Raw genomic sequence first — 27,138 nt, 5'->3', positions numbered from 1 at the left:
TCGCGCTGCAAAGGAGGGCGGCCCAGGCGTTTCACTTCCGATTTCGGCGAACGAGGTGTCATTCCTTTGGGCATGCATCAGCGCATCAGTGACAATTCGGATGCTTCATAGCATTGTCATTGAAACAATAGAAATCGGTTCAAACTGCGAGAGATGTGTTGTATGTATGTGGGTGTATGTGGGTGTGTGGGTGTGTGGGTGTGTGTGAGCGAGGACAAGAACAAACTCGGTGAGAATATGAAACGTGAGTGGAGATGTAGTTTTTGCAATGTTCATGGGGACGAGCTAACTTTGATGATCACTGATTTCCGCCTCTCCAGAGTCTTGTCTTCAAGGTGGTCTGTATGCTTGAGTCTATGGGGTGAGTGTAGGTCGACAGATACTGCAGTCCTGTATGCATGCTATCTTCCTGCCTAGACGTTGATCCACCTCGCTGTCTTTCTTCGAACAACAGAGCGAAATGTCATGACGTCGGGACTTTATCGCTCGTTCGCTGCATTCCGCGTAACAACAATCAAATGCGTTGCAGCGATCCAAAGTTCATATGTAGCTTGAACATAACTTGCTCGTTCATCGGACCAGTAGTTTCCCATCCCCATCGTCGTAGATTCCATATACAATCTCAGCCTCGACCACCATGTCTGCTCCCAATCCATCTTCGTCCTCCACCAACCCCACGCCCACCCTATTTCCAACGCTCTATTCGCTCCTTCCGCCCTCTCTACACCCGACACTCCTCTCCCACCTCTCTCTACTCTCCATCCACGCTGAACAATACTACATCATCGATCGGATATACACCACCACGAATCCTGTTGTCTCTGGCCAATTGCGGAATTTACGATTCCGTTCCAGACGGCGCAAGTCTACCACAAAAACCGACAACAACCAAAGTAACAGTGATGGTGCCGTGGGAAAAGAGGGGAAAGAGACCGCTGGGGAATGGTTATATACTCTCGAATATGTTTCGGCACCATTACGTAGTGCCGAATATTCAGAAGCGAGCGTACGAGCTATTATAGGTATCGAAATTAAAGGAATGAGTGGGAAAGATGAAGTGGAAGAATTTATCACAGCGATGGGATTCCAGTGAGTCAGTCCTCTTTTAGCTTGGGAGTCATATCCAGCGTCAGTGTCGAGTGGAAGGGCCCCTTCGTCCGGTGCTTTCCTTCGAGATTAGAGATTGTCCTTGTTCGGGGGACTGCTTCCACCTTCGCGATGATGGAGCGCTGATACGTTCATATGCTTGCCCTCAGACATTCCCATACATATACTTTGTCCGGTCTGCTATTCCATATCCCCATCCCAGCACCTTCCAACCCCCCTCTCACCCTCCAGATTACAATAACGAACCTCATCCCTTTATCTTCTGCCACTCCTACTTCCCACCCTACCACAATATCACCGACGAATCCAAGTCTAGTCGGCGGGACAGAACCGTATCTTGTCCAAATACACCCTTCAAGACCTGTTAATCCGGTACCGATTCCTGGCGATGTAGGATTACAAGATATGATTGGTCTAATGAGGGATTTGGCTGGTCGGGTCGATGTGGATGGGTTAGAATGGTCGACAGGATCGATGAGGTAGTGCTCGCATCTAGATAGGGCGAGAATCGAAAGGAAGGAGTAGTGATGTGAAGTGGAGGGAGTCGAAAACACAAGATCGACCAGGACCAGGTCGAGGACTGGATCATGAGACGGATTTCCTCAGTCGCTGGGGAGGTGAGAGATGAAGAAATCCCGCATGGTTACATTGTTGTATGGTATCTCTTCTGTCAGTCATATGCATGGCATGCTATGTTCTATCTCGCATAATATGTACTACATATTCTGTGTCACGCGACACTTATGCTACAACGCTCACCCATCCCTTACAACATCTCAAACTCATCATCCTCATCCACGACCACCACTTTCCTCCTCTTGACATCAGCCTCTCCATCTTCCACACGGACATCGCCGTCGTCCGGCGCGCCTCTCTTCACTCCCGTCGTAGTGGTCGATGCGACAGGCGTGACTTGCGAGAGGTCTGTCGCTGCCTTTGGCGGGAGCGAGTTGAGAATTTCTGGTTCCTCGGACGAATCCTTCTCAACAGGTTTGGGAGGGAGAAGGGGGATGAAGGGTGGGTCGAAAGGAAGTGTGTATGCCCCGTCCTCTTGTGGGTCGCTGTGGCGAAACAAGTCAGCTCTTAGATCTTGTGTAAGGAGTTGTGGCCACTACTTACGCTTCACAGACGCAGAAGTGGACAGGTCTAAATTTCCCATCTTCATCTCTAACCGTCAACATCTTCCCTCGTCCCACTTCCAAGTCCTCCAGAGTCCTCTCAAAGTTGTCCTCGAAATCAGAGTCGGCCAATAATCTTCCTCCTTCGAATACCGTCCACTCCACCTCCTCTTCTTCTCCCTCTGGCGTGCCTTCAAACTTCGCATCGTCGCCACTCAGCCAAGTCTTCACGACTCCGTCGACAAAGTCTCCAAGAGTACAGCGAGATGCGTCAACCTTGAAGGGTATGTAGATATCCCTGCAGACGCTGCATTTGGGATCAGGACCTTGGGGAATCGAGTGGCCCAGTGGTTGACTTGGATCGTTTCGGAGGAATACGTTCCGAACCGGAACAGCAGGTGATGTCGAGGATGAGGCGACTGGCGATGGCGTAGATGATGCCGCCAATCGCTTCAGGAGGTTGAGCGATTGCATGACGATCAATCCGGCGATAATGGCGTTGGTCGTCGCGATAGCAGGGATAATGTTACCCGCCATCTCTGATGGAAGAATTGCATCAGCCCAAGGCATACTTCATCAGGCATCCTCTCGCACTCACCCTTCACCTGGAATCGAGTCTTGTTCGCAATGCCATAAGCAGTGGCTCGCAGGTTAGCAGTGGCGAGGACAAAGTCGAGCGTATCATCATCGTCCTTGTCGAAAGCCAAGGGAATATCAGGATGAGCGATCGCTCGAGCTGATAGTCGTTTGCAGCTGTGTGAAATGTCAGTCCACGATGCAATCCTAATTCAGAATCTGACCACGTACCTGTCGATGAACAGTTCCAAGTTCTCCTTCAAGCTCAGCTCTTTCTGATCCCGAAGTAAAGCCTTACTTGTCCCGTTGGCTTGGGCTAGAGTTCCATTCGCCTTCTCTTTGTCTCCGTTGGCCTGGGGTTGAGCAGGGGCGGCGTTACGAAGCGGTGGGGTAGGGAATGTACCATCCATGATACCTTCATATTCCAGTGGAACGGGCTTGACTCTACCCTCTTTCTTCCACATATCTTCCATAGCCAAAAGACGATTTATGTCTTCGTTGAAGATCTGGCCAGCCAGCTTATATTAGCCAAGCCGTATCTCAGCCGTCTCCATCATCGACGTACCTTGTGGAAGACTCGCTGTGCACCGTCTTCCTCTCCAAGACTCTTTCGAACTTCTCGGAAAGCGACAGCTTCCTTTTTGAGGTTTTCGATCTCCTCCGCTGATTGCGACTTGGTCAGCTTCTGAATAAGGCTATCAATGCCTTTCATGCCTAGCTTACCATTTTCTCCCGAAGCTTTCGCCTTGTCCAGCTCTTCGGTATCTCCTTCCTCATCATCCTCCCCGAAAAGTTTGCTGAGAGAATCGCCATCAGCTATACGTGTCGCGTCACATGACAGTCACCTGCAGCTCACCCGAAAAGGTAGGTTTTACCCCATACAATACAGTGTATCGGCTCGCTAGGCGTCGAACGGATCGTGCAAACGGGGAAAGATTTGGGCGTTGGTTTAGGAACACAGTCGAAACACTCGGTCTTGTCCTGAAAGGTTTAGTTGGATCAGTACTGAAATCTTGCGAGCGGGAAAGTGAAAACATAACGCACCTTGATCATGGGTGTAACCTGGCCCAAGTATCCTGCTGTCCCAGATTCGATCAGAGGTACACCGGCAGCTTGACACAGTCTATTGACATGTCTTCTAGCGTCTGTAAGGAGGTGCAATCAGACATGATATCCAGCAAGACAACTCTGTGTCACATATAGGTGATGTTCAACGGCAACTCACCCATATTATCTAAAGCATTCATGACCAAACCAAACCCTTTGATCCACTCCAAATCATTCTCCTTATCTTTCACATTCCCATGTCTCGCATGAATCTCGATACCCGAAGAAGGGTTGAAATGTCGTGCAGAGACTGCTGCGACGAGGGCTTTAGACTTGGATATATCGGGTTTTCGGAAGAGGAATTGTCGGTTTAGGTTGGATAGGTCGATGGTGTCGAGATCGATCTGCAGTGGCAAAGGAGTAGTATCAGCTGAAGGACACTTGTTAGGATGTAGAGCAGCACACGGAGGTGAAGCAAACGGTTCAACGCACAATCTCGATATTGGCAAATCCAACAAGGACCAGGTTCTTCACTGCGATCGAAAGATGACATCAGCCCAAATTAAGCAACAATGATGACGACCTCGCCCATTCTGTCTGTACTGCGCTCGACCTCCTTGACGAGTCACTAGCACCGACAAGATAGCACCACAATCTACTCACATAGCTCGCAACCGATCCCACCAGCTCCTACTACCAGTATCTTCGTGTCTCGCACTTTGGCGAAGAGCTCAGGACCCAGCAGAGCTTTGGTGTAGGTTGAGCGAGGCATGATGGATGAGCTCGCAATTGAAGAACGAGTCCGGTTTGTTTATGAATGAGGGACGGAAGCCAGACGCCTCCGTTGTTGAGAGCACAGTGGGGTCTGTTTAAGGAAGAAGTTGACCGGTATAGAGGTGTTGAAGACAGGTGAAATGCAAGAGTAATGTCCTAACCTTGATCGAGAAGGCAACGCGAGGCAAGCAACCAGGAGGGCATCACCTGACTTTGACGGGGGGAGTCCAAAATAACAGACGGGATCAGATCTGGTTCGTTGTTGTGTGTCCGGCGCTCGGATCGTGGAGAGGTTTTCGACGCCTCGAGCTGCGTTTAAACGTACCTTTCCCTCTCATCAAGACACTTTATCCGTCACGTCAGACCGACCGCATCGCTAGTACCCACCTTCGAAACGAGTGGGCCACCAACGCAATCACTATCAAAAATCCAAGAGACACCAAGTTTGGAGAGACGAACATCACTTTTCCGCCGACCCTTTGGAACCACTACGAAAACAAAGGCAGCGGCCGGCGTTCGACTCCGACTTGATCGACTTTTGATTTTACCGCGACGTCGACAAACATTACACTCAACTACCTTCCGTTTCACTGCTCTTCATCATATCGCCTCTAAGAGGCTGAGGTCATCATGGCGACTGTTAAGAGATGTCCTAATTGTGGACCGAATTCGGATTTGCAAACTGATTATAGCGCAGGTAACGTAGTGTATGTTTACAACATTTCCTCCCTCCCGGACATCACCTACCTTCCTCCTAAGCTTGAATTTCTTCTTCCAAATGCGCATGACGGGCTGACCTCGATCGGACAGATGTTATAACTGTGGTCAGATCGTCGAAGAGGGTATCCTCGTTTCGGAAGTCGGATTCGCCGAATCTGCCGGTGGAAGAGTCCATGTCCAAGGTGCTTTCGTATCAAACTATGCGACGGGTGTAGCGGGTAGTAGAGGAGGCAGAGGAGGTGCTCCCAACACAGAAAACATCAAAGCCCAGGGTGAGTCTCACCAGACCGCTAACAATCATCTCATCGCATACATGCTGACTTTGTCATATGACTTGGTCCGTAGGTGCATCGAAGATTGAGAACGTTGGTCGACAAATGCATCTCCATTCCAACATCACGCGAGGAGCCAAACGATTCTTCTCATTAGCGGTGGATAATCGATTCAATCGCGGTAGAAGGACGGAATACATCATCGCGAGCTGTCTTTATCTCCAATGTCGGTTGATGAAAGATGCGCATATGTTGATTGATTTCAGCGAGAGACTAAGTGTGAGCTACCTCCCTTTCCTGACTTCATGTAGGGATGAGCTGATTGAAGTTCGACGGACGGCATGCAGATCAACGTATTCGAACTCGGAGCGACGTATTTGAAACTCCGAAATATCTTATCCTTGCTCGAACCGATGCCCGAGGTCGATCCAGCAATTTACAACCTCCGTTTCGCCCATCGACTAGATTTCGGCTCTTCCGTCCATTCCGTCGCGACAGACGCATCACGTCTCGTCCGTCGTTTCAAAGCCGATTGGATGACCCAAGGTCGTCGACCTGCAGGTGTATGTGGAGCATGTCTGATCATCGCGGCGAGGATGAGTAACTTCCTCAGAACACCGGACGAAGTCGCTCAAGTCGTGAAAGTGCATTCATCAACGATCAAGAAGAGATTGTTGGAGTTTGCTCAGACGGACATGGCGAAGAAGACGGTAGCGGAATGGAGATCGTTAAGTGATGATCAGCTGGATACGCCGGATGAGAATGAAAAGCCGCCAGCGATCAAGGAAGCGGAAAGGCTGGCGATCAAGGTAGAGAAGTTGAAGAATCAGAACGAAGAGGACATGGGAGATGAGGACGACGGGGAAGGAGACACTCCCAGGAAGAGGAGACGGATAGGAGAGAACGGAGTTGGTGTGACAGGAGTTGTGGAGGCGGCTGTTCACGACCTTGGTGATGATGTGGCTGGAGAAGAAGAGGAAGAGGAAGAAGAGGACGATAATCTCGAACCACTGCCGCCGTCCGACTATGTTCACGAACTTGAGGGCGCACGAGACAACCCAGAAGAAGTACGCGCGGAACGAAAACGAGAAAAGGCGGCGTTGATGAAACAAGTTAAGGCGTTGCAAAAGGGAGAAGAGATAGATGTCGATCTGGAAGCGCTAGCCAACGAAGGCGAAGATCTGGATGAAGAAGAGGAGGAAGAGGAAGTCGAGGAGATTGAGGGAGTCGAGGATGAGGATGGTGATGATCTTGCCGCTACACAACTTCGATCAGTCACAAAACAAGAAGCGGACGGTACGACGAGCGGTGGTAATCCCAAAACCGAAAAGTTTACAGAATGGCACGACGAATCTGCCGTCCTCAAGTTCTTCCAGAGCAAACTCTTCTCTGGCGATGAACTGTTGTACAAAGGCGATCACATGACGAATCGTATCAAGATGTGGTGGGGTACTCGTGATCCGAAAGAGGTAATGCAGGAGATGGAGGTGGTCCATAGAGCACGGCAGAGGAGGGAAAGACAGGCGAGATTGGAAGCTGAGACTCAGTTTGAGGATCTGGACGATGATGAGTTGGAGAACTATTTCAGGTTGGAGGAGGATGAGAAGCAGGCGAGAGCGAGGATGTGGTTGAGTGCGAATGGCAGGTGGCTAGAGGAGGAGAAGGGTAAGTGGAAGTTCCCTCCTTCGCCAGGATGGCGTTCACGAGCTGACTAACCTCTGCATGATGCAGACCGACAAGAGAAACGAGCAGCATATAACAGGGCCAAGGGAATAGATCCGTCCAAGCCAAAGGTAAGTCACCCCTCTACCCACAATCTGGCCCGATCCCAGCTGCTGACACTAGCACTTCGCTTTGCTAGACAAAACGAAAACGTGCCGCTCCTCAGAAAGGACCTTACAACACCGCAACAGAAGCGATCCAATCATTCGCAAAGGGTAAACAATTCTCAAGTCGTGTCAACTACGACGTCTTACGATCTTTGGGATTGGGTAAGACTGAGATGGCAGGGACGGAGGGTCTGGTCAGCTTTGATGATGAGAAGGAGGATGAAGATGAGGAGAAGGAGGATGAAGGTGAAGAGAAAGAGGATGAATGTGAGTTTGCTACCCCTTTTCACTGATCATCGTGGGGATAACGCTGACGACGGACAATGTAGATTGGTAGCAGGTCTTAGCTTAGATCCGCTAGATGGTGCTTTCGGTGTCCTGGAGCAAGTTTTTCCGTACAGTTGTATATCCTTTACAGGTTAGCACAGTAGCATATGTTGTACACACAGCAGACATGTTGAGTTATGAATTGACGATATGAGCACCAGCCAAACAAACATACGCTTGGTGTGGACGACCGTCGAGTTGGCACTGTTAACGACCTCAAGCCCCGACAGAGTGGCTTGTCAGGAAATTGAGAATGCTGCCTGGCAAGATGTTAAGAGCGAGGCATAAGTTCGTGGTCAGACTCCTTTGGAATGTGCGATTGTACATGCAGCTGCACCAGCAACGGTGTGCACCAACTACGCAGCGAGCCACGGGATCATTCCATCACTTCTGATTTAACGTACGAGTACTGAACTAAAAAAGATAGGTCGCATCCACGTCCAGTAAAACAAGTAATGATAGAAAGTCGCGTGCTCTAGCGACGACAAGATTTGACGTAGATGTAGTAACGCACGAAGCAAACTACAATCGCCTACCCCTTCTACCACCCTTTCTCCTGGTGCTGTCTGAGGGAACGGGGGTGACGTCCTCGATTCGGCCGATCTTCATGCCGGCACGAGCGAGAGCTCGGAGAGCGGCCTGACCACCTGGACCGGGCTGCTTGACACCGGTACCACCGGTAGCTCGGAGCTTGATGTGGAGAGCGGTGATACCGACTTCCTTGCACTTGGCAGCGACATCCTGAGCGGCCAACATGGCGGCGTAGGGCTAAATGAGACACGCACAAAATCAGCATTCTGTTCACTTGTCTCTGCTTTGAGATTCATGTGTTTGTGGGGTGTCGCACTCACAGAAGACTCGTCTCGATCAGCCTTGACCTTCATACCACCGGTAACTCGGGAGATGGTCTCCTTTCCGGACAAATCGGTAACGTGGACGAAAGTGTCGTTGAAGCTATAGTATACATAACATATCAGCAATCGTGATCTACGCGACTCTCGTGGAGGAGGAGACTTCACTTACGAAGCAAAGATGTGAGCAACGCCAAAGACGTTCTCACCCTCAGCGACCTGGGGACCGAGAGAGACGGCGGCTTCTTGGGGGGCTCTGACCTTCTTGGGGGGCTGCAAAACAACACAGAATCAGTGACCGTTCCTCTCGTGCGTTGGGTTGTGCTGATGGTGAACTCACCATTTTGTCGGTTTTTGGTTGAGGGTTGAAGGAAAAGAGGTTGATAGAATAACGTTGCGAATAAAATGTTGAATTGAACGATACAGCACAGCGACTGCACCTGCACCCCACCCCGTCCCTCGCAACAAACGAGCAACGCAGAGGGGGGAAGATTTCGAAGTGAGAAATGTGGCATCGGAGTTTGGCGGGAATTCGATTCCAGATATAGTGGCATGTATTTGATCCCGCCGTTGGTATAAGACTGGGGTCTCCACATCTGATCGCTCGCTCGGGGATGGTGATAGCCGCGTTGGGCGATGTATTGTTATTGTTGATATCTATCTTGTCTTCCTTCTCTGCATGATACATTGCGGCTATATGGCGCAACATGTTACGTCCTCCTCCAGACCCTTCACAATGTCCAAGTGTGAGCTACCCTGTGTCGTCGTTTGTGGATGACCGCCCCAAGCTGACTGCGATTGCGACTCAGAGCCACGATGTTCCGACACTCGTGTTATCGCTCGGACTATGTACGGGACTCATCATCAGCTATCTACCCCAGGTATGTTAAATATCTTCCAGCCCGCTCAGTATCCTCCCACGCTCTGCCTTTCGGATAGCTAATCGCACGATGTCAACTCGGCGCAGCACATCCGTATCATCTCTGCCAAAACATCAGAAGGCTTCTCACCAGTACGTGCATCGATTGTTCTTTCTCAATCAAGAATCGCCAGGCTGACAAAATATCCAGTGGTTCCTTCTGCTTGGAGCGACATCGTCTGCGTCCGGTATGCTGAATCTACTGATCGTACAATGGCCTCTATTCCGATGTTGTCGTATACTCGTGAGTGTACCCAAGCTCATGCGACGGTATGGGTTGGTCGCTGATGATGTACGAATGTGTTCAACGCAGAGCGCGGGACGGTGTTTTGAATCATTGCTTGGATTCTACCAAGTGACACTCCAATGGCTACTATTTACCATCATGTGAGCTAAGTGGAGCCGATCGACCGAATATATGTACAGCATCGCTGACATATTTGCCTATTAGTTTGATCCTTTACCTGATTTATTTCCCTAAACATCTGAAATACCAACGAGTCCTCCCCCTCGATTCTGCAGTCACCGCACCAACATATGGTGCTACAGATGTGCCAGACGGTTCGAGCGCCTCGCAGCCTGTCAAAGGAACAATCGCGACGACCCCGGAATGGAGATTGGCAGTCACCCTAGCTTGTGTAGTTGCGATTCATCTGTAAGTGATTCCTCACCTAGTATTCCGACATTCGCTACCCCGAACATATGATCTAACATATCTCTCCTCGAAGCGGTCTATTACTCCTTCTCTCACTATCACTCCTCTTCATACTCCCACCTACGACCCCACCCCACCCATTCCTCCGCTATCTCGCCACCTTCCTTGGCGTATCCGCTCTTATCCTCTCGTTACTCCAATACACACCTCAGATCCATAAAACGTACAAGGCGAAACTTGTCGGCGCACTGAGTTTAGGTACTATGGCGATCCAAGTTCCGGGAAGCGTGTTGTTCGTGATTAGTCTGGTGATGAGACCGGGGACAGATTGGACAAGTTGGTTGGTGTATGCTGTGACGGGTGGTGTTCAAGGGATCTTGCTGGTGAGTGCGACGTTACCACCTTGAGAACACCGCAGGGTATAGGAATGAGTGTGTGGAGAATGGTGCTGTGCTGACTGTTCTGTCGTGGCTAGGTGATCTGCTTATTCTGGAAGAGAAGACAGAAGAGATTAGGCATCGACGATTTTGGCGTCCCACTTGTCATTCCTGGCACAGATGCTAACGGAGAAGACGAGCGACGACCTCTCGTTGACGGGGACTAGATTCGTGCTGAATAAAGAAAGAAGAAATGGACGACCGACGTCATTTGTATGCATTGTTTGTTCATCATCTCTTTATTTACATAATGCAGTGTGTCTAGCACTTTCCGACAGACAGGCGGTTCTTACTCCATCTTGCCGACTAATTACCTTCCTACGTACTGTACTGACCTTTTTACGCGAAATACGGATTCAATCCAGCGCTTACCAACCTCTCCGCTTCACCTTCCAATCCGAACGTTCCAGGCGTAGCGACATGTTCTTCCTCAACCTCTACCGTATCGACAAAATCCAATCCCAGCCCAGCACCTACGCCTGCGCCAGCACCATCTACGATGGATCCGTCCTTTGCCTTTGCTCCCCGACTTGCTCCTTCGTCAACTTGAGTTTCAATCACAGCGTTTGGGAGAGGAGAAAGCACGTTTCCCAAACTCAACCTCATACTACCCCTACCTCTTCGCGAAGGTAATCCCCCACTACCAGGACCACCACCACTTGCACTTGCAGTTCCCAAAGATCTAAATCTCGATCCGATCGGACTGGTACAGTTCGAAGTAGGCGAGAACAATGTAAGATATTCCATCCCTAGCGTTTTGGGAGATGTGAGTAACGAAGGTGGTGTTGGACAAGGTAAGATTTCAGGGCGTAAGATCAATGACATCCTTCGTCTAGAACCTCCCCCGGAAGGTGGGAGTCCCGATATCGAATTGGATCGATTGGGTCCACGTCCACATCCACCGTTCATCAACGAAGGTAGACCGGACGATTGACGTCGGCTCGTTGTCGTTGTCGATGCTCGGGCAAGGGGTCTTTTCATCTCGTCCGTCTGGATGCTGGAGTCAGACGGAGTGAGGACGGAAGATATACTGGCCCAAGATCGTTTCGGCCCCATTCCCATGCCACGGAGAGAACCGTATCTCGTCAATCCTGGTTGTTTATCATAGAACGAGGGAAAGACGTTCCTAGGGAATTCCGACCGGTGAGATATGTTGTCAGTATCGGTACCGGTATCAGTTGGAGAACAAGGTGCGTTCCGTGGTAAGATCGGTGTCGGCATCGGCATCGATATCGCCTCGGTTCTCGGCCTCGTACAACAAGAAGGTAGTTCGAGAGGTGAGATTGGTGTTTCTATCTCTGTCATTTGGTCAAGTAGGCCAATACCTCTCAACACGGGTGCTCGGGGTATAGCAGGACGAGGAGAGAAGATCGATAGGTCGAATATCGGTGATAACGTGTCGTCGATCAAGTGCGATTGGGATCGATCTCTCTGCTCAAACGTAGGGTGGTTGTCGGTACAGCTAGTGGTTGGGGCGGTCCCAAGCGGAGATCGAGAAGGAAGAGCGGGATGGGAGAGGAAAAGTGAGGCTGGGACAGGTACAGGTGTGAAGAATTCTTCTTCAGCTTCGGGTTCGGGATCGGCGGCGACCCTATCAATTGTTGGGGGTCTTCGTCCATCCTCTAAGACTAATACAGAGGCGTTGATCTTGTCATCTGGCGTTGACTTCCGTTGCTGCGTAGATGTCGTGGACTCTGACATATGCTCTGAGTCCATCTCCTCGTCGGCCTCATCTAGTGTCCTCTCGAGTTTGCTAACGTGCGATTTGAGATCCAACCGGTGTACGACCGGCATACCAATTGGCGTATCGACTCTCGACTGACATGACGCGATCACACCTCGCGATCCAGTACCACTGACGAGACCAGCGTCCTGACCGCTATTTCCCGTTGAGGCGATGTCCCGATCGACGTGTACGCCGCTCGAGGCTGAAACTGACGATATCATCTCTTCAGCAAAGGTTGGGATTCCCGACAGGTCCAACTTCATCGTCCTAGCGATAGTAGGTGGCCAATCGGATCCTCTTCTCATCCTATCATTATCGATATCGATATCGTCGTGACTCGAAACTAGTCGAGGAGAGAAGGTCTCGATATCTTTCACCTTGGGAGAAGAATATCTCTTTGTGTGAATGTGATCGTTGTTGAAGATGACTTTGGGCATTCTGCCCCATGTCCCTATATCGAGATGTAATTTTGATTTATCATTTCGAGTCGCTTCTCCTTCTTCAACTTCATCGTCGTTGATGTCGCTGACGTCGTTGAGACCGGTGTCTGAGCGAGAGGAAGTCCAACTTGTCCAACTTGGCATCTTCCTCAATCCAGGTCTTTCCCCACCCGTCTTCAGATAAGTCCCATGTCCATGTCCACCCTCGCCCCTTCCTTGGACGACGTCCCGGCCACTGCTAGAGGTCGACTTGAGCGGGGTATATGGGATAGGAGGTGAAATCCCCTCTTGATCAGTCTCTGTCTCGTCACCGTCACCGAACGAAGTACCAGTGTAAGAAGTATATGTGTCCGAGGTGGTGGTGGTGGATGATGAAGACCGGGAGAAGAATGGGATAGAGAGGGAGATAGATGTCGGGATACAAATTCGGAGGGAGGGAGTGTTGGCCACTGGCGCCGCAAGCGCTTGGCGTGAAGCTGAAGCGGGAATGGAAATGGGGACGAGGAGAGGTTGAGAGGACATGTTCGTCGATGGAGGGTTGGACGATCGGATGGGCAGAAAGTAGACGATGGTACTAGGACAGTACCTATTCTATATCTCTCCTCTTCGATTATCGTTTATTACCCTTTGCTGGATGGAAGGTGGAGTGGTTCGTAAGCCAGTACAATATCACTTGTCGTTCCTTGCTCTACAAGATCGAATTTACAGAGTCTTTGACTCTAAAACAAAGTACGTTTGGAGATCGAGACGACGACGTCAATTTGTGCCACGAAGGTTACAGTAGTTACTACGACCTTCAATTCAGCTCGAAGCAGAAGAGTGTACTGGTACTCGTACCGTATGTGAATAATTCAGGCGGTGAGGAGAAAAGGGGACAACGAGATCTACTCGAGAAATGGCAAAGTGCAACATACATGACAATGCTCAATACAGTAGACTCTTATAGTTTGTATAACCTAATGTGCCAGTATGTTAACTACTGACTCATCATGTCCAGTGTACTGTATGTCGAGTTTAACTCTAATTCTCGTAGTGGTTAGCCATGTCTTTGACCAAGTAGATATGATAAGTTACTGTACTTGTTTTTGGTCTCGCTCTGCTCGGTATGAGATAGAACGTGGTTGTAGACATGAAGCTAAAATGTACTCTTACTCAAAGTGAGGTGCAAAGCGGATCTTGTTCCGGTCTGACCTACGTAGACGTTTGAAACATGTGTCTCCAACTCTCTCGGACTCAGATCGTACAGTATCTTTGCCCTTCGCGGAGAAGCATTCAGCGCATCTATGAGAAGATTGGGCGGTGACGATCAACGAGTACGCAGTACACCCAGTGTTCGCTGTTGTATTGATCAATTATTGCTTCGAGGGGATGATAGTCCTAAACATTATTTGAGCATCTTCTCATTACGATACCATAATCAAGATTCCAACCGGACTCAGACACCCACCTCACTTTCCAATTGGTCAAATTACAATACACATCGGACGTATATCTCCTTCGTTCACTGTATGTCTACTGGCTCATTCCGCTCTCTAGGTTGGAGTTGAGTCGTCTTGACGCCTTGAACCGTCTCGTAAAGTGGGAGTGTGGCGGGTCGATTCCTATTCACACGGAGAGCGTTAAGCTTCTCATACAGTACAATATTTTAGGAGATGAGACATCCTTCAACAACCTGCCTCCGACGAAAGTCTACGCCTTTCTGCAGGCGTTGTCCTAGTATACCCAAACCATCCTCACTGCATATTACTGTACTCATGAAGCAGAGTCAATTACCCACACTGTGAACTGGGTTGACGATAAGAAACGACACTTGATATGAGCAAATTGGTTGTGCCACAACTGCTGTACTCTGTTGCGCGGAACCACCAGTTCTTTGATAGCGCCTACAGGCGCCTACAGCCTCTTTAGATTCTCATCAAACACTTTCACTGTTATGACTCTTGCACGAGTAAATGATCTTCCTTCACCTGCTCATTTTCGCACGACGTATTTGGACTCTGCAGCTGAACTGCACCACTGCACCACTGCACCTCATGCAACAACGTGATCTCCGTGATCGCATTCATTTTTCATTTTAAACCCGTTAACGAGTGTCACTGATCTAAGATCGCTCCCTCTCGCGAATACGCTTAAGCACCCTGCTCCTTGAGAGACTTCTCGTGCTTAGCCTTGACATCCTCGATACCACCGACCACTGTGTATGCCATCAGCACATGCTTTCCGGATTACTAAGGAAACAAGCATCGACTTACTGTAGAAAGAGTTCTCAGAGATGTGGTCGTGCTTACCGTCGAGGATCTCCTCGAAGGCCTCAACGGTCTCCTTGAGGGGGACAAGTCGACCCTCAATACCAGTGAAGACCTGGGCGACAGCGAAGGGCTGGGACATGAATCGCTGGATCTTTCGTGCTCGCTCGACAGTCAACTTGTCCTCTTCGGACAACTCATCCATACCGACTAGACACGGCTGTCAGCCTCAGATCTAAGAGTAGGAGCAGATAGCACACTCACGAATGGCAATGATATCCTGCAAGGACTTGTAGGACTGGAGGATCTGTTGTGTTCGGGTGGCAACCTGGTAGTGTCGCTGACCGACAACTCGGGGGTCGAGCATTCGGGACTTGGAGTCAAGAGGGTCGACGGCGGGGTAGATACCCAACTCGGCGATAGATCGAGACAACACAGTGGTGGCGTCCAAGTGCGCGAAGGTGGTGGCAGGGGCGGGATCGGTCAAATCATCGGCAGGGACGTAGACGGCCTGGACGGAGGTAATGGAACCCTTCTTGGTGGTGGTAATTCGCTCTTGCATACCACCCATATCGGTGGAAAGAGTGGGCTGGTAACCGACAGCGGAGGGGATACGACCGAGCAAGGCAGACACCTCGGAACCGGCTTGGGTGAATCGGAAAATGTTGTCAATGAAGAGCAACACATCCTGTCCCTCCTCGTCTCGGAAGTACTCGGCGATGGTCAAACCGGTAAGAGCAACTCGGGCTCGGGCTCCTGGGGGCTCGTTCATCTGACCGAAGACAAGAGCGACCTTGGAGTCACCCTCAAGGTTGATGACACCAGTCTCCCTCATCTCGTGGTACAAATCGTTACCCTCTCGAGTTCGCTCACCGACACCGGTGAAGACGGAGTAACCACCGTGGGCCTTGGCGATGTTGTTGATGAGCTCTTGAATGAGCACAGTCTTGCCGACACCGGCACCACCGAAAAGACCGATCTTTCCACCACGAGCGTAAGGGGCGAGGAGGTCGACGACCTTGATACCGGTCTCGAGGACCTCAGCCTGGGTAGACTGGTCAACGAACTCGGGAGCATCGGCGTGGATGGGTGCATCCTTGACACCCTTGATGGGACCACGTTGGTCAATGGGTTGACCAATGACGTTCATGATTCGACTGCGACGGATGTCAGCGAGCGAGCAAAACAAAAAGTAAAAATCGATCGAGACTCACCCAAGAGTGGCAGGACCGACGGGAACCTTGATGGGGGCTCCAGTGTCGACGACCTTCTGGCCTCGGACGAGACCATCGGTACCGTCCATGGCAATACATCGGACAGTGTTCTCACCCAAGTGTTGAGCGACCTCGAGAACGAGTCGGCCACCCTCGGGGGCGTTCTGACCCTCAGCGAATTGGACATCGAGAGCGTTAAGGATAGGGGGGAGAACGTCAGTGTCGAAGTGGACGTCAACAACGGCACCGATGACGGTCTTGATGGAACCGGTCTGGAGGTTGGAGGGGGTGGCGTAAGTTCGGGTAGAGTTGACAGCTGTTGAAAAGGTGGATTGTCAGTTCCAATTCAAAGCGACCAATCGATGATATCCTGCGGCCGACCAATCCCGAAAGACGATTCTGCCCCTCCTCCCGATCGCCTGACCATCCTCTTCTTTCTACAGTGTTACATGCCATGGAGATCTAGACACTCACCAGACTTGCTGGGAACGGTGACCCTAGAGCTGGAGGCAGCGAACTTGGGGAGAACGTTTTGAGCCTGAGAAGCAGCGGTGTTGAAGAATGCCGCGTTGGCCCTGGCGTTTCTCAAGGTCTGGCCACCTCGCCTGGAGAGACGGATAGCGGAACGAGTGACGAGCGTCATCTTCTTTTTGTCGGGAAGAATAGGTTTGTCAAGAAGAGAGGAGGAAGGGTAGGAGTGGGTATCGAGAAGATGTCAAAAGAGATGAGAAGAGAAACAGAGAGATGGTGGGGAGGAGGGAGCAGGAGGGGGGGGGGATGGTGCAAGCTGGTTGGCACGGAGAGTATAAGGGTCCAACGACGGATCCTCGGCGTTTTCCCTTTCGGAGTTTTAAGCGAGTGGTTGATGTGGCGAATTCAACCTTGGATTGCTATGATGGACCGGGAATGCATGCATGCATCAGTGGTCAAAAGTCAAGTATCGAGATGGATGCTATTTACATGGTCAACATATGATACACACGACCTCTGCATACAACTCCAGTCACACTCAGCAAAATGAACAGCATAACACGTCGCCTCTTCTCTACGAGCTCCCGAGTCTGCTCGGAGTCACTCCCTTTCGACCCTTCCACACCTGTACCAGCTCAACTCCTTCCTCGAGTCCTCTATCGACAGGTTGAACGACGCCTGTCTAACGTTCCTCGATCAGGCAAGCAACCCGAGGTTGTTTCCCTCTCCAACCCTTTCCTCCTCCATCGAGGTGTCCAACGCGCCGATTCCGAGTCAAGTGACGAACCTCGATATCACTGGCGACAACCTACCATCTCGCATCGAAGACAAAAACAATTACTACAATACTACTCTGGTGTTGACCTCCCAGCCTCAAAATTGAACCCACAAGGAGTCGCAAGAGAAGTACAATGGACGGACGGGACGATTGTCAGATGGCAAGGTGAAGTGAGAGTCAAGGAAGATGCGAAGAAGGGTGTTTATGCGGGTAGAAAGAGGATGTTCAAGGGACACAGGGATGAGAGAGATAAACCTCAGAAGGAGGCCGATAGACAAACAAGACTGGATGGAATGGAGAAGAGAATAGCAGAGTGGAAGAAGGTGAGTTTACATTTAACACGCGTGAGGGAATCTACCTTGTGCTGATTGTAATTATTTTTCAGTCCAAGGCAGACGAGAAGGCAAGAAATCGACCATCATTACCGTTTTAGTTCTCGTCAACACACCCATCACATATGCATAGAGCTATACTTACGAACACTGACCACTGACTCAAAGGGTAACCACCGGTACTGCCCCAGAATAAACGTGTTCTATCTGCCATTCCCAGTTGTACACCACCCTAATATGTGGAGTCGCTTCCTCTCCACTCATCCCTGCAATACCCCGTTCTATCAAAACCACCGCCGGCGTCTCTTTCCTCCTACTCGTTCCTGTCACGACCTTCAGTCCGATCCTTATTGTGGGGATATAATACTCCCCCTTCCCGTACATCCCCTGACCTGCCCCTACTCGCCGAAACACCTTGTTCATCCCGAAGCCAAACACATCCATCCCACTTGCTCTGACTTCATCCATCGCTGTGATGATCGTCGCACTAAGTCTTTGCGCGGATTCGCTGGTGAATCCGATGTTCTTGATACGGAGTTTTTGAATTTCAAATAATAGCTGGTCTATCACCATATCATGATTGATCATGGCGTTCGGAGCGGTGATGTGGACTTTCGAATCTCCCTCTGCTTCCGCATAGTCCTGAGGAACGAACATGGTCCAGTCCTCCCAGTCTGTTGCATGGCGGCTGAGCACTCGTCGCACTTGCACTTTGTGTTTTGAGTCTGGTTGGAGGAAAACGAGCAATTCTGCTACCCATCTGTGTCCCGTTTGCTCATTAGATGGATCAGGAATCAGAAATACCATCCTGATCTCCCTCTTACCAGTCAGATCTATCCCATCCGCTCCAGCCGCAGCGCCAAACAGATGGGCATGTACAGGGGGCGATTCGATACCTGTGATATGCACTTTCTCAATACCTTGCGCTCGAAGCTGAAGCACGACTCGTTGCGCAGCATCGCGAACTCCTGGTGGGAGGTCAAGGAAAGCAGTTCGTTTCCAGGCGTGTGCGAAGCGATCGAGTTGGTCCGAAACGAATACTGCACCCGTGGGTCCAGTAGAAGGGAGATTGGGAGGATCGTCAGAGCAGGGACAGTGGGACGAAAGTAGTTTGCGAGGAGTCGAGTGCCACTTGTTCATCTTCGGACGATGTTTGCTTGAAGTGGCGGAAGAAGGGTGCAGGGTGGATGGAGATAAGGCTAAAGGTGTGGAGGGCTGCATCTATTTTGTATCGGTCTGTGTTCTGCTTAGTTTGCTGGGCTCCCCAGAGGTGGAAAATGTAACATTCGTATGAGCCAGAGGTTCGGCTACCACCCCGTCCTGTCTGTCACGAAGAACAACTGCTGCTCCGTTGATCACGGTAAAAGGACCAAATCAAAAGAGAACGATCAAAGGGAGTCATGGCCGACATCGCCTGCTTGAACGATGAGGAGATCTAGCTCGTTTCAGTGGGGCGGCTCGAGACCAGTGACGATGATATGGAAACCTACTTCCACTTTGGGTGAGATCGCTTCTCGTTCGTGGCGGATGTCTGTCCCGGCGGCCCAATTGATGTTGCCTGTCCGCATCGGTCAGTCACGCTGGCGAAGCACATCGAGGCTGAAAATATTCACCTCGCAATTACGATAGCCTGTGGGTATAGGAACAACGAGATGCCCTACCATAGTATGGGAAGCTTAGGAAAACATACGATACTTTAGGCTCATACGAAGTCTCGGTCATGTACGAATAGGGTCGACTGAGTCTACTCCGTTCCCTGCCAACCTTGGTATCGCTGTACATCCTCCTTATCTCTTCGTCCTACCATCCTCGAACGTGCTCTTGGGTAAGCAAAGTGCATGTCAGTTCATCTCTAATGTACGTGAGCATGCATGCCATAGCATATAAGCATATCGATGGCGTTTCCATTGCCGCAACTAGATCCTACAAGCCACGATTCCAAGCAACCTCCACTTCTGTTCGTGATGTCATTCCTACGGTCTACATCCGCATCTACTGCACTGCACGAACATTTTCGCACATCCCTTAACTTATCATCATCATCATCATCGTTACTGAGAGGAAACGTGGGTGTATGCACGTAGGCCGGCAAACATACATACATACATACACGAAGGATGTCAAGGATCTCATCTGATATGTAAAGATTATTCTCAACGCAACTAACACAATGCTTCCAGTTGAGTGATATTAGCAATGCGAGTACACCTTACGTCGTTGTTGTTCCTCGGTGCCGTTGGCGTTCAAGCGAGAGTGGTATATGATCGTGATGCGGGAGGACGAAGAGAGATAGGAATTGGAAGGAGACAAGATGTGATCTCGTCCACAACACCACCAGTTGGTCAGTGATCTTCTATTACCTCCCGGTGCATAGACTTCGCAATGCTGATACTTGTGGGACACATCAGACCCATCGCCAGTAGTGCCGTCTTCCGCGATATCGGTTCTACCATCAGTCTCGCCTTCCCCTTCGCCGCCGGTATCTACTTCGGAGCCAGTATCAACAGCGTGAGTTTTCAGCATAAGTTACAAGTCCGCAGGGATGACCCAACTGGGCGGTAGTGAGAGTTCGACATCGTCCACTCCTCCGCTGGCTCCCTCCTCTTCCCCTATCGCGCTTTCCTCGGCGTCGACTACCCTCCCACCTGCTCCGTCGTCCACTTCACCGTCCCTTGCTCCAAGCTCTGCTATCCCATCCATAATCCCCTCTCTCACGCCTTCATCTGTCGCGCCGTCGACGAGCGTACCGCCGGTTCCTCCTCCCGCTTCTGCTACGTCAACGGTGGTCATCCCGTCAACGTTGGTCGGACCAGTACCTTCCATACTACAATGTTTTAAGCTGACTTATGTACTTTACCACATTAGCGTTTCCACTTCGCCAGATGTTGTCCCTTCCCCCTCTCCTAGCACTACACCTCCAGCCTCGCCCTCTCCGGAACCTACCTCATCAGTCGCTCCTCCTCCCGTCATTAGCTCAGCTGTACCTTCCCCTGCGGTCAGCTCTCCCGTACCGCCACCACCGGCCACTTCTGTCTCACCTTCGGGAACCCCGTCCGTGATCGGTCCATCAAGCCAACCAAGCGTCGTCCCACCTTCCCAATCTCCTTCTCCAGTGGTCGTAAGCCCTTTGCCGTCTGCGGCGACTACACCCGCACCAGTGTCCTCTACACCGTCTACATCAGCAGGGTCAGCTGTGGTCCCTGCACCTCCATCGAGTATCCCCGGAGTATCCTCTGGAGCTGCACCGCCCTCAGTCGCGCCTTCGGCGATCTCACCTTCCGCATCGGCTGCGCCTCCAGCTCCATCCACATCTGGAGTCACAGTCGTGACGCCTTCCGCTTCACCCATCACTTCGGTATCAGGAACAGCTACAGTTGTTGTCACTCCTTCACCAGTTCCGGTGACATCTGCGATCCCGATACCTGCTACTACGACACCGGCAGTATCATCCCTCACACTTGCCATAGGTACAACAGCGACACCGACGCCGACACCAACGACCATTGTCACGGTCGTACCTATTTCACCATCAGTGTCACCCGGTAGTCCAGTCACAGTGACTGCGACCCAAGTCATGACGACGGCCGTGACCGGCGTCAACGCGGCAGGTGCGACAACGACGGGACAAGAATTGAGAACGGTAGTGATTGTCGTCACAGCCAATGCGGGTGGGACAGTTCCTACGCCCACTGCCACCGGAGGTGGTGTTGGTGAGTCGCTTGACAAATTCTCTACTAGTGGTCTCGTGCTGACACATAACCTGTAGTCGTGGTCACAATGACTGCTACGGATCCAGGTGCGACAACAGGCAGTGATGGGGGAATCGTGGTAGTAACGGTCACCCAGACTTTGTCAAGTACCGACGCATTAGGTCGACCAACATTGGTTGTGAATGTGAGTTCTGTTTTCTTACCTTCATTCTTGCAGTGGCGCTGACTCTTGCGTCGCTCATCAGACAATGACGGACGAAGTCCACCTGACCGTTGTAGGCGGCAAAACGGTCACATTGACTTCTACAGCAGGATCGAGTGGTATGCTCCAAACTGCCGGAGCGGGAATACGAGTGTACGAGAGCGATACGATCATGATGAGCTGTATGGCGGCGATGATCACGGTTGTAGGAATGGGATTGGGAGGATGGCTAGTCCACCTGTGATAAGTGGGAGAAAAGGAATGACCAACAAGTAAAAAGGTAACAACATCATCGAAATCGACAAAACAAGGAAGAAGCAAACGACCCTCATAGGAAAGGGGGGAACGAATATTGGAACGATTATGTTGTGTTGAAAAACGAAAAGAATACGAAGGATAATGCTTTCTATTGGGACATTGGAAGAAGTCATATATTACGCCTCAATATAGTCACTTACACAATATTTACGATACACGATAATGCATAGCACACGATGTCAGGCTTGGTACTGGTATCTCACAGGTATTCTGTGATCCAACTTACTCGGATGTAGCCTCTCGATACGCAGAAGTGGACAACCTGCCACCAAATGTCATCCCCGCAACGTATCACGTGACGTGCCTATGTTGGTTGTCACGCGTTTGCTCATGATCAGACGCGTCCTTGCTCGTCTTTGACTTTCAACATTTCATCGTAGCCTAAGTGCTTTTGCGTATCGTTTGCTTGCTCTCTCTCTCTTGCGTGGTCGTCTGTGTAGACAATCCCGCCAACAGCAAACATGAACGGCGCACTGTCCCGCTCACGACCCTTCCACCCGCAACGAACACCTTCCGTCTCCGGCTCACAGGATGATTTTGGCATCGTCGACGATGACGAAAACGACGAGATGATGCTCGACGATCCGCTGGTTGACGATCCGACACCTCAAGATCGATATTCAATCTTCCAACCTGCTGTTCAATCCCTCGTCAACGCTTTGGGAGGATACGAAGAAGTTGAACAGACTCCCGGATCAGGAATATACGAGACTATCTATCGACCTGGTGATAGCGTTCTGGCAGTATTGAAGGATCTGAAGAAACTTTGGAGGAAAGATGATGAGGATGATGAGAGGACTGTGGCGAGATGTATGTATGGTGCAGGACTGATGAGGGAGTTGGTGGCGATCTTGGTGGAATGTACAGAGAGGGGTGAATGGGGAAGAAAGGTTGCTCTGGTCGCTTGTAAGTTGGGTCTTCCACTGGTGACACCTGTGCTTGTTCCACAACTACCTCTCGTTTAACTCGGACATACTCGTCCGAGGTGACTTGGATCGTGCTGATATCTTAATCCGCGCATTATAGGCGACCTGATCGCTGCCTTGACATGGCCCATCGACGTAGCTCAAGAGCTGAAAGAAATGGAGGACGAACCCGACGTCGTTACGGATTATGCGTCGCTTCTCCGAGCTCAAGTGGAGTACAAAGCTCTAATCTTGCAGAACAGTGGACCGTTGAGGTGTCTGTTGGCTTTGATGTTGCCAAGTTTAGCGAAACCGAGAAAGTGAGTCCGGTCGAACCTCCCACGTCGCCGCTTTGTCTTCGAACACTCTTGCCGTTTTCAGTGGTTGAATTCAAGCTGACACACCTACAACTTTGTAGGGACGAGAAAGACGAAAGAATTATCTCTCTTGGTCTACATGTCGTCCGGAACCTCCTCGCAATCAAGGACATTGTGGCCGAAGGAACCGCCGTTGGAGAGAAGGAGGAATTCGCCAAACTTCAGGTGGGTTCAACTTTTGTACTCATTACACTGCAGTTGTGTGTCATGTGCTGACAGGGCTCAACCCTCGAACGCAGTCCAACCTCATTGTACAACTGAACAAACTCACATACTTCCAACTCCTTCTCACGCTCGCTTCGTGTGCCGACAAGGCAGATTTCAATCCTTACAACGTGCTTGTGCTGGATATCCTGCATCTCGTATTCCGGTCTGTCAAAGTCAGAGATCTTGGTCGAGATCAGGCGAGGGTGAGTCTTGAGAACATGTTGAGACAGTCATACGACCAAGGCTAACAATAGTTGACCGTTGGTGTAGGCACCAATCGAAAACCTGTCAAAGTTGCTCGAGTCGGAAAGGAGACACAAAGCTCTCATCACAAGAGTAGGTATGACACGGCACTCTCGATTCGGGACAACAGTAGCCGTCAGAGCTGTACGTCTCAATCATACCCCAGATTGTTGATGCAAATGCTGATAGCAAGACTGATACAGGGCGAGCAGAAGATCATCTTGCATAAACAGAATGCTGTGACGGAGAACCCAGGGAAGATTCTGGACGAAGTGAAGCGGAAACGAAAGCACAAGGTTATCAAAATGGTCAGTCCCATTCACACACGAAGTATGGGCAGAACTGGACTGACGTGTAACATAGGACGATCTGACTCATGTGATTGACTTGAGTCCTGATGCTATGCGAGTGCTCCAGACGTTTGCAAAGTCGTTCATACAGTCATGCTTCAATAGTGAGTTGCCCCCATATTCTGCACTCGCCAGAGAGCGACAAGATGACTGTGTACTGATCTTCCGTGGCGTCTCTTAGCTTTCTTCACATCGATATTTAGAGATATCCGAATGGAACGGACCAAAATACGACCATCTGATAATACCAGAACATTCTACCTCGCCCGATTCTTCATCGAATACCTGTTACTTCTGCGAAATAAGGAAGATGTCAAAGGGGAGAAAACACATGAGCTCAGTCTGGGATTGGTAGCAGAGATGGCGGAGATTGATACGGTTAGATTCCTATTCTCGAGGATGAGATTCACCATGGATGATAAAGTAAGTCTAGCCACGCTTCAAACCTACTCCTACGTGATACTAATACGATGTCATCCACAGCCACCCGCATGGACAGAGCTACAAGCTTGTTTGGACTGCTTCACCCAGATCGTGAGCTGTCATTGAAGGTAAAAAGAGCTGGATTGGTCGCTGACGGTCTCGACAGCTGCTTCTTATCGATGCCATGGCTGTATCAGAGGAGGATGAAGATCTCGAGACTGCCGAGGTACTGCAACATCAGCTGTATTACAACGGTGATATCCTCGATTCATCATTATCAGTCGTAATGCAATATAAAGATCAATCAGTGGCGTGAGCTTAGCCTGCCCGTCTTAGTCTTCTCAAAGAAGTAAGCTCACCCCTCCTCTTCGTCCGTTGTAGCTACCTTGACTCCGTCATCCATTTCGCCTATGTCCTCTTACGAATGCTGGAGAAGTATTCCAAGACAAAAGCATTCATGTTTGTCCGAAAACGCAAAGCAGCTCGCAAGAAGCGAAAGCAAGCGGTGGAAGATCCGAATGGTACAGCGGGAGGGATACCAGAGGAGTATGGCAATGAGGAGGAAGCAGATCTGGAGCCGGATAAAGAGGCACCGAGTTACGCTGAGCATGCTTTCACGTTTCAAGCTTTTGAGAAGGTACGTCTTTGATTGGACAAGAATGGGACAGTCGGTACGTGTGCTGATGCTGGTGTCGTTTGGGCCGAATAGCGATTTGCTCAAGAACCGGTTGTCAATACCCTTCTGGCATATTTGTCTCGATTCCAAGAGTTTGAAGAACCGGAACAGATGAAGCGCGTTGTGGGGTTGATGCATCGTCAAGTTGTCAAGACGCAAGCAGAGGGACTGTTTTACAAGGTGACTAGGATCAACCTCGTTGCCCTTCGTGCGGTGCTTGCAAAACTGACACTCTGTGTCGCGTTAGGTTTCTACGCTTAATCTCTTCCGAAGGATATTGGACGAACAACACTCTTTACCGAAAGCCGACTCTTCAAAAGACCTGCTCCAGCTGGTCAATTTCGTCCTGAGAAAGTTCTTCAAGCGTGTGGCAGAAGACCCGTTCGTCATCGTAGAAGCGTTGAGTAGTAAAGCTAGAGGGAAGTGGAAGGATCTTAGCTCGTACAAGAGTGACGACGAGAGCGATGATGGTATGGGTGGACAAAGGGGCAGAATACAAGAGAAGGTGAGTAGGCTCGAGCAAGAGCAGGGCGTGTAAGGTGTATGGCGTGGAGCTAATATGACCACGATACTTCAGATGGGTCTCGCTGAACTCGAGTTCAAGAAGAGTAAGAAACTCAGCTGGAGTCAGCAGATGGGTGTGGTGGTCTCCATCTTGGTCAAAGATGGTCACGAGGAGTGGATCAAGTGGATCATCAGCGTGAGTGGGGCGCTCTTGCACTGATTCAGTCTGTGTCCTGCCTGAAGTAGTGCTAACCGATCTCTTAACGCGTGTTAGATCATGGAAATTGCCCTGGCAGCAAGGACAGAGATCGTTTTGGCTGTTGACGGCGAACCGAATCTCCTCGACGAAGACAGTGATGAAGAGGGTAATGAGCGTCGTGCGAGAAATTTCGCTGGACCGAGTAAAGAAGCGATGGACAAGTTTGCCCAACATGGTAAGTGGCATGCCTTGTAGTGCATATCTCAGAAAGTATTATACTGATGGCGGATGGTGGTAGACCTTGATTTGGAGAACGACGAAGAACGTGCTCAAGCAGTATCGTCAAATCCACATCTCCGTCTTATGCTCAAATTACTCTCGTTCGATATGGTCCCCCCGACCGAGAACGTACCTCCCGAAGAACCAACGACAACGACTACGACCAAATGGTTCCTACCTTCTTCCATTCCACCAAGTTCGATCTCCACTTCACTCGGTGCATTGAACCAATTCCTCCTTTCACCACCTGACGATATGACGGATGACCCAAAATCACTGTTACGTAGAGCTCGACCTCCAAAGGCACGAAAAGCCCGATCACGATCGCCCTCATTCGACTACGATTCCGAAACTGGTGAACTGAAAGAAAGACAGAGGGAAAAGAAGAAGAGAACGAAGAAAGCTGTTGAGACGCAGACGTTCAAGAGTGCAGCATTTATCGAAGATTCGGACGATGAGGATGAAGATACTACAAAGAGGTTCTTTGAGAAAGAGGCGGAATTGAGGAAGGAGATGGAGGCGTTGGCGGGGCAAGTCATGGGGAATGCCGGACAAGGGAAGAAGAGGAAGAGAAATAAGGGAAAGGGGAAAGCGGATTTAGAGATGGGTTTGACACAAGATCAAAGTCAATCTCAAGAACCTGATGATGTCTTGTTCTCTGGAAGTGAGAATGAGAGCGAGAGTGGCAGCGAGCCGGAGAATGACTTACCTCCACGAAGAGCGAAACGACCTTCTCTGGCGCCGAGTGGTGGGGTGAGTGATGTTGGTAGTGACGAAGACGAGGTGCCTAGTGCTACCGCCAGGACATTGACCAAGAGCAGAAGAATAGTAGACTCGGACGATGAGGATGAGTAATTCATCAAGTAGATTAAATATGCATCTATTGTCTATACTCCGTCTCACAAT

The 27,138-nt window shown here is 50.4% G+C and overlaps 11 protein-coding genes across 11 annotated transcripts; 6 read left to right on the top strand and 5 right to left on the bottom strand.

The window, feature by feature from the left end:
• Positions 1-637: 637 nt before the first annotated feature.
• Positions 638-1,590, top strand: CI109_105861 (uncharacterized protein; the record flags this gene model as incomplete). The annotated part of the gene is made up of 2 exons (XM_032006833.1): positions 638-1,089; positions 1,257-1,590. 2 exons carry the CDS (start codon positions 638-640, stop codon positions 1,588-1,590), a joined length of 786 nt encoding a protein of 261 aa, XP_031858885.1.
• Positions 1,591-1,873: 283 nt separating this feature from the next.
• Positions 1,874-4,620, bottom strand: CI109_105860 (uncharacterized protein; the record flags this gene model as incomplete). The annotated part of the gene is made up of 11 exons (XM_032006834.1): positions 1,874-2,168; positions 2,227-2,764; positions 2,824-2,978; positions 3,033-3,307; positions 3,367-3,464; positions 3,525-3,598; positions 3,658-3,782; positions 3,846-3,946; positions 4,027-4,252; positions 4,341-4,381; positions 4,512-4,620. The coding sequence occupies 11 exons, from the start codon at positions 4,618-4,620 to the stop codon at positions 1,874-1,876; spliced, it is 2,037 nt and encodes a 678-aa protein (XP_031858886.1).
• Positions 4,621-5,252: 632 nt separating this feature from the next.
• Positions 5,253-7,780, top strand: CI109_105859 (uncharacterized protein; the record flags this gene model as incomplete). The annotated part of the gene is made up of 7 exons (XM_032006835.1): positions 5,253-5,329; positions 5,433-5,614; positions 5,688-5,893; positions 5,962-7,279; positions 7,346-7,407; positions 7,476-7,710; positions 7,773-7,780. The coding sequence occupies 7 exons, from the start codon at positions 5,253-5,255 to the stop codon at positions 7,778-7,780; spliced, it is 2,088 nt and encodes a 695-aa protein (XP_031858887.1).
• Positions 7,781-8,292: 512 nt separating this feature from the next.
• On the bottom strand, positions 8,293-8,964 carry CI109_105858 (40S ribosomal protein uS11; the record flags this gene model as incomplete). Its single annotated transcript, XM_032006836.1, has 4 exons — positions 8,293-8,538; positions 8,622-8,724; positions 8,794-8,894; positions 8,962-8,964. 4 exons carry the CDS (start codon positions 8,962-8,964, stop codon positions 8,293-8,295), a joined length of 453 nt encoding a protein of 150 aa, XP_031858888.1.
• A 364-nt stretch (positions 8,965-9,328) lies between these two features.
• CI109_105857 (uncharacterized protein) lies at positions 9,329-10,799 on the top strand (the record flags this gene model as incomplete). The annotated part of the gene is made up of 8 exons (XM_032006837.1): positions 9,329-9,367; positions 9,431-9,502; positions 9,589-9,633; positions 9,692-9,784; positions 9,854-9,927; positions 9,992-10,195; positions 10,269-10,578; positions 10,671-10,799. The coding sequence occupies 8 exons, from the start codon at positions 9,329-9,331 to the stop codon at positions 10,797-10,799; spliced, it is 966 nt and encodes a 321-aa protein (XP_031858889.1).
• A 172-nt stretch (positions 10,800-10,971) lies between these two features.
• CI109_105856 (uncharacterized protein) lies at positions 10,972-13,320 on the bottom strand (the record flags this gene model as incomplete). Its single annotated transcript, XM_032006838.1, has 1 exon — positions 10,972-13,320. One exon carries the CDS (start codon positions 13,318-13,320, stop codon positions 10,972-10,974), a length of 2,349 nt encoding a protein of 782 aa, XP_031858890.1.
• Positions 13,321-14,927: 1,607 nt separating this feature from the next.
• Positions 14,928-16,901, bottom strand: CI109_105855 (ATP synthase subunit beta, mitochondrial; the record flags this gene model as incomplete). The annotated part of the gene is made up of 5 exons (XM_032006839.1): positions 14,928-14,992; positions 15,051-15,254; positions 15,309-16,201; positions 16,259-16,574; positions 16,733-16,901. The coding sequence occupies 5 exons, from the start codon at positions 16,899-16,901 to the stop codon at positions 14,928-14,930; spliced, it is 1,647 nt and encodes a 548-aa protein (XP_031858891.1).
• Positions 16,902-17,275: 374 nt separating this feature from the next.
• Positions 17,276-17,940, top strand: CI109_105854 (mitochondrial 54S ribosomal protein mL59; the record flags this gene model as incomplete). The annotated part of the gene is made up of 2 exons (XM_032006840.1): positions 17,276-17,830; positions 17,893-17,940. 2 exons carry the CDS (start codon positions 17,276-17,278, stop codon positions 17,938-17,940), a joined length of 603 nt encoding a protein of 200 aa, XP_031858892.1.
• Positions 17,941-18,001: 61 nt separating this feature from the next.
• Positions 18,002-19,060, bottom strand: CI109_105853 (uncharacterized protein; the record flags this gene model as incomplete). Its single annotated transcript, XM_032006841.2, has 1 exon — positions 18,002-19,060. The coding sequence occupies one exon, from the start codon at positions 19,058-19,060 to the stop codon at positions 18,002-18,004; it is 1,059 nt and encodes a 352-aa protein (XP_031858893.2).
• A 975-nt stretch (positions 19,061-20,035) lies between these two features.
• Positions 20,036-21,995, top strand: CI109_105852 (uncharacterized protein; the record flags this gene model as incomplete). The annotated part of the gene is made up of 6 exons (XM_032006842.1): positions 20,036-20,180; positions 20,248-20,347; positions 20,402-20,638; positions 20,705-21,549; positions 21,606-21,733; positions 21,795-21,995. 6 exons carry the CDS (start codon positions 20,036-20,038, stop codon positions 21,993-21,995), a joined length of 1,656 nt encoding a protein of 551 aa, XP_031858894.1.
• Positions 21,996-22,530: 535 nt separating this feature from the next.
• CI109_105851 (uncharacterized protein) lies at positions 22,531-27,087 on the top strand (the record flags this gene model as incomplete). The annotated part of the gene is made up of 16 exons (XM_032006843.1): positions 22,531-22,975; positions 23,096-23,294; positions 23,393-23,516; positions 23,591-23,761; positions 23,829-23,945; positions 24,005-24,109; positions 24,165-24,255; positions 24,333-24,574; positions 24,635-24,685; positions 24,741-24,886; positions 24,956-25,211; positions 25,284-25,430; positions 25,498-25,755; positions 25,828-25,950; positions 26,029-26,188; positions 26,252-27,087. The coding sequence occupies 16 exons, from the start codon at positions 22,531-22,533 to the stop codon at positions 27,085-27,087; spliced, it is 3,471 nt and encodes a 1,156-aa protein (XP_031858895.1).
• Positions 27,088-27,138: the final 51 nt, after the last annotated feature.

The sequence above is a fragment of the Kwoniella shandongensis genome, chromosome 10 (genome assembly GCF_008629635.2).
Source record: "Kwoniella shandongensis chromosome 10, complete sequence".
NCBI lineage: Eukaryota > Fungi > Basidiomycota > Tremellomycetes > Tremellales > Cryptococcaceae > Kwoniella > Kwoniella shandongensis.
This window is presented reverse-complemented; position numbering and strand designations above follow the sequence as displayed.